Consider the following 5,309-nt stretch of genomic DNA (forward strand, 5'->3'; position numbering starts at 1 on the left):
GCTAGATGGCTGCTTGTTTAATTACAGGCTTTTAGGACCTCAGACACTATATCTTTTGAAAGCCAGACACTATCAGCTTTCTAAAAGGAGTATTTTGAATTGGTAACTTTATAAAGTCCTCTAAGTTAGTTTGTTTCCATATGTTTTTGGAACAGACAGCAATCGATCATTAAGAAAAACAGCTCTAATTTTTATAATTAAGATTCTGTGTTCATATTTGCAGCTGGAAAATGCTGGAGGAGACCTTAAGGATGGCTGCCACCACTATGAAGGAGCTGTGGTCATCCTGGATGCTGGTGCTCAGTATGGGAAAGTCATAGACCGAAGAGTGAGGGAGCTGTTTGTGCAGTCTGAAATCTTCCCCTTGGAAACACCAGCATTTGCTATCAAGGAACAAGGGTTCCGGTAGGCTTTTCACTCATGTTTTTTTCTGAACAAAGTTTAAATTGTGTGGTATTTTAATATTTTCTTGAGCATGCAATATTTTTTGTTTAAGTTAAGTGATGGAGCTGATTTATAAGTTTTCCATGTCTCTTTACTGAAAAATTGACAAAAATTAAGGTGAAATGTGAGCTTTTCAGTTAAGAAAGTAACCTTAATTTTAATTGTACAGTTTTAAGAACTTAGCCTTTTTTTGTTTATTTTTTTAAGACTAGTGAAGTACAGTAGTGAGGGGGAGGGGGGTAGACATGTAGGTCAACTAGTAATTGGCTGTAAGAATCGTTGTGAGATCTCACTACTTTCGGACCAGCCAAGAACTTAGCCTTTTTAAGTTTAATAAGTATTTTGTGCTTCATAAGACTTGGCATGTAACTTTTATATCCCAAAACTTTTAATCATAGAATACACAGGAACTTGAATAGAATACACAAAAGAGAAGAATTCCATGTAAGATTGATCTCTTATTTTCTAGTCAAATAGATGTTAGTTTCTGAAGTCTGAATAAGATTTCTATGATGAATATAAGGGTTAATTTCATAGCCTGTGGCCTTAGAACTACTCAAAATAGTAACCAGACAACTTACATAGAATTGGATCTTTTAACTTGATTTTTCTAGATAAAACTATTTTGTCATGGGAAGAGTTTTTTTATTAAAAAGAAAAAACAGCAATTACAGTTTATATCCTTAACAGACTCTTAAACCTTAAATATTAGATATGCTATAAAAACCAAACTCACTATCGTTGAGTCCATGCCAATTCATAGCAACCATATAGGACAAGGTAGAATTGCTCTGCCCTGTGGTTTTCTGAGACTAGCTATGGGAGTAGAAAATCCTGCACTACCTTTCTCCTAAGGAGCAGCTAGTGGTTTTGAACTGCTGACCTTGGTGGATTGCAGCACAACTTGTAACAACTACGCCACCAGGGCACTCTACAATGCTATACTTCTCTCAAAATAGAATTTCTTTTCTTATCTTTTTTTTTTTTTTTAGAATTTATTTCCTTACGAACATTTTTACCTCCAGTGGGAAAATAAGTAAATGAGACCCCATAGAAGTGTATACACATCATTCTATAATTTCTTTGCTCAATAGAGTGAATTGAAAATTACAAGAGGCAGGTTAATACTTTTCATCTGCTGTTCTGATTGTCTAATGAGAAAATTAGAAGAATCAAAGACCTGTGCAAAGAATTTGAATGGGAATCGTCGTAGTCTCTTTCACATCCAAACTTTAACATCCTTCCCTTAGATCCAAAAATCAAACACCAAATAAACAGACAAAAAAGTTCCCAGAACACTAACACAGACCAAATAATTTCAAAACAGATAGGCAAATAATTGGTACTGGAAGGTTTTGTGGTGGTCACTTTGCTTGTACCTGATCATCAACAGTTCATAGGTTCTGCTTATGCCTAGCTCCTTTTCTGTAGTAGGGAAATAGGTATTACAGGCAATCCTTAGATTGGAACTGTTAGGTATATTCGTATCCTTTGAATTAGTCTATAGCAGAGTGCACCTTTTCGGTGGCAGCCATGATGGCACAGTGGTTAAAGTACCTGGCTGCTAGCCAAAGGTAGTTAGTTTGATGAACCTATAGCCACTTCCTGTGAGAAAGATGTAGAAGTCTGCTTCCGTAAAGATTACAATCTTGGGGGGAAAAAAAAAAAAGATTACAATCTTGGAAACCCTATGGAGCAGTTCTACTCTGTTCTGCAGTCTCTATTAGGCAGAATTGATTTCACATTTGCCTTAGTGGGTACTCTGGTGGGATAAGTAGCCAGTTAGGCCTTGAGTCAGCAGTTCAAACATGCCAGCCTCTCTGTGGGATACAGATGAAGCGTTCTGTTCCCTTAAAAATGTAAAACCTTGGGAAGCACAGGGGCAGTGTCCAGTGCAGGGATTATGAGTTGAAATTGACTTGATAGCAGTGTATTTGTTTGGCTTTTGGCCTTCTCTGCATACAAAGCATTAACAAAACTTCCAGATACACTAAAACAGTGGTTCTCAACCTGTGCGTTGTGACCCCTTTGGGGGCCAGATGACCCTTTCACAAGGGTTGTCCAATTCACAACAGTAGCAAAATTACAGTTATGAAGTAGCAACAAAAATAATTTTTTGCTTGAGAGGTCACCACAACATGAGGAACTGTATGAAAGGGTTGTGGCATTAGGAAGGTTGAGAAACCACTGCACTAAAACATCTTTTAGTGTAATTCTAAAACTGCAAAGCTCAAACCCAGTGCCATATACTACTACTACTACTATTTTGATAACTCATAGCAGAGTAGCACTAGTTTGTTTTTATGAATCACTGTTGTATGTACCTTGAGTTTTTAACCTAATAGGCTTTACAGGGGTTTGTTCCTAACCGGAAATTGTAAGGAAATGGGAGGCAGGACACTCCTCACTGGAGACTGCCTATTAAAGCACTAGGCTGACTTATTACTGTCTTCTGCTGAGCTATCCTTTTGACCATTTTCTTAGAGTTCATTCCTCATTTTTTGACATCAGAGACCTCTTAAGTTACCTGTTTTTAGAGCTTTGAATAACCTGATTGACAAATTTGCTCTTGGGTTTATTGGGCCTCATAATTGCAAGTTAGTTTCAAAAAGGCAGGGTGGAAATATAATAGATTAGCTCTTCTCAAGGTAATGTAGAGAAGAATTTTCATAATTGGTTTAAGTATTGCGTGAGTTTCATCCTTGCCTAAGCTCATCATATTAAAAAAAAAAAGTACTAAGAGTCTTACTGCCTTTGGTTGTTCAGCAGATTCCTGAGGGGTAGTGGCAGTCCCACAGGGGTAATCCTTCATACAGCTAAATATAAAGATCCTTTGAATACTAATTGTTTTTAGAATTGTAACTTTTATATTTTTAAGCCTACCCCTTTTAGAATTGCTTATCTTAAGGATGCAACATTTATCTTCTGAGTATGTTGTCCTCAGTATCTTTTGTAGGAGATAGACTAACAAACATATTACATATATATCATAGTTCATGCCACCCATACAGAGTCCAAAGGATGGGGCTTTTGAACGCATTAAACTTGGTAAATTGTACATATTAAAAATGTCCTAGCCTGGCTTTTGGGTTTGACACTGTCAATTAGGTTTGGGGGGCCCCAGGTCTTTGCTCCTGTTTGTTTCCAATAGCAGTCTCACACTACCCACCCGTTCTCCAATTCATTTCAGCTCCAAGACTAATTTTTCATGGTACTTGCCCTGATTGTTTTCATAGTGTTCAAATATGTATTTTTGTATGTAAAGGAAAATTGCTTTCTCAACACTACTTTTAGTATGTATAGTATTGTCATGAAGAAGCTCTTGTTTAACAAATGGATGTGTAAAATGCTACAAACTAATGATCAAATAAACCCTGGGTGCTGAGTAATTTTTATGCATTTGATCTTTGTTTTGCTACTAGATGTATTATAAGCTTAGTGATATATTTTTTATACTTTAATATAGTACCAACACAACTGCCATTGTGTCAATGGCAACTCATAGTGACCTTACATAGGTCTTTTGAGACTAAATCTTTGGGGGAGCAGAAAGCATCATCTCTATCACAGAGGGGAGGGGCTGGTGGGTTTGCATGGTCACTTTGAGATTATCAGTCCAAATTTACCTGACAGTGCCTCCGGGCTCCTTTTTACGTAGTAGGAAGTCAGTAATTAAAAAGTGACTTGTAATCCAAATTTGTTAGTAAGTAGATTTGGTTAGCTCTTGTATTTCATTTTCTTTTAGAAGTATGTCGAGTCCCAAAATGCAAACTGAGTATGCATTGGGCTTACTACAAGGCCAGCAGTTTGTACCCACTAAACTGCTCTGCAGGAGAAAGATGCGGCTGTCAGCCCCCATAAGGATTAATAGCCTCAGGAATACTAGGGAGCAGTTCTACTCTACCCTTTAGCGACTCAGTGAGTCCGACTTGTATCAATGCAGTAGGTTTGGTTTGGGCTTTTAAGCTAAGTAAAAGGAACCTTGCTGACACAGTGAGCTAAGCATCAGGCTGCTAACATTGTTAGCATGGTTGGTGATTCAATCCCTTCAGACACTCTGCAATAAAGGTAAGACTGCCTGTCTACTCTCATAAAGATTTAGTCCTTTCCTCTTATGTATATTCTTGCCACAAGTAGGGAAAAGTTCACGAATAACAATGACTACAGGAAGAAGAAAATGTTCTAGAATTAAATATGGTGACATTTGTACAACTCTTCTTGATATAGTTGAATTACTGAGTTGTATGACACGTGGATGCTAAATAAAACTGTTTTAAAAAGAAAAGAAATTCCAAGAAATTTAGTTCTGGAAACCCTAAGGAGAAATTCTACTGTCACTGTGAATTGGAATTGAGTAGCAGTGGATTTTGCTTTGTTTTGGTTTGAGTAAAAGGCATACATATGCGCATATGGTGTGTGAAGATGTGTGGCAAACTGGACATGATATGGTCTAAAGGTTAGGGATTTTTATAGCCCTGTAGGGTTACTGTAGAGGGTCATTAGATAGCGTCCTTATGAGTTGGCAGCAACTTTATGGCAGTGAGTTTGGTTTCCTAGGAGTGAATGTCCAGGCTTGTTTGATTTAACATTCCCCCTTTTTTCCTAAAGCAAACCCAGAAATCTGAATTTCTATGTGAAAATTGTAATATCAAAATGTTTAAGTTTTTAAAATTAAATGCTGGGTGCCAATAAGATTTTTTCAGTGACCAGGTGAGGAATAAAAGCCTTAAGTTTGTAGCTTCTTTTTTTTAATTGTTTTATTAGGGGTTCATACAACCCTTATCACAATCCATACATACATCAATTGTGTAAAGCACATTTGTACATTCATTGCCCTCATCATTCTCAAAGCATTTGCTCTCCAC

General features: G+C 37.1%; 1 protein-coding gene across 1 annotated transcript in view; it reads left to right on the top strand.

The window, feature by feature from the left end:
* GMPS (guanine monophosphate synthase) overlaps positions 1 to 5,309 on the top strand; it is a 58,520-nt gene that overhangs the window by 5,444 nt on the left and 47,767 nt on the right. The window contains exon 3 of the mRNA XM_004704257.2: positions 224 to 405. Coding sequence (XP_004704314.1) covers positions 224 to 405 — 182 coding nt within the window. The remainder of the gene's footprint in view (positions 1 to 223; positions 406 to 5,309) is intronic.

The sequence above is a fragment of the Echinops telfairi genome, unplaced genomic scaffold (assembly GCF_000313985.2).
Source record: "Echinops telfairi isolate 266 unplaced genomic scaffold, ASM31398v2 ScPeMD7_7420;HRSCAF=8458, whole genome shotgun sequence".
NCBI lineage: Eukaryota > Metazoa > Chordata > Mammalia > Afrosoricida > Tenrecidae > Echinops > Echinops telfairi.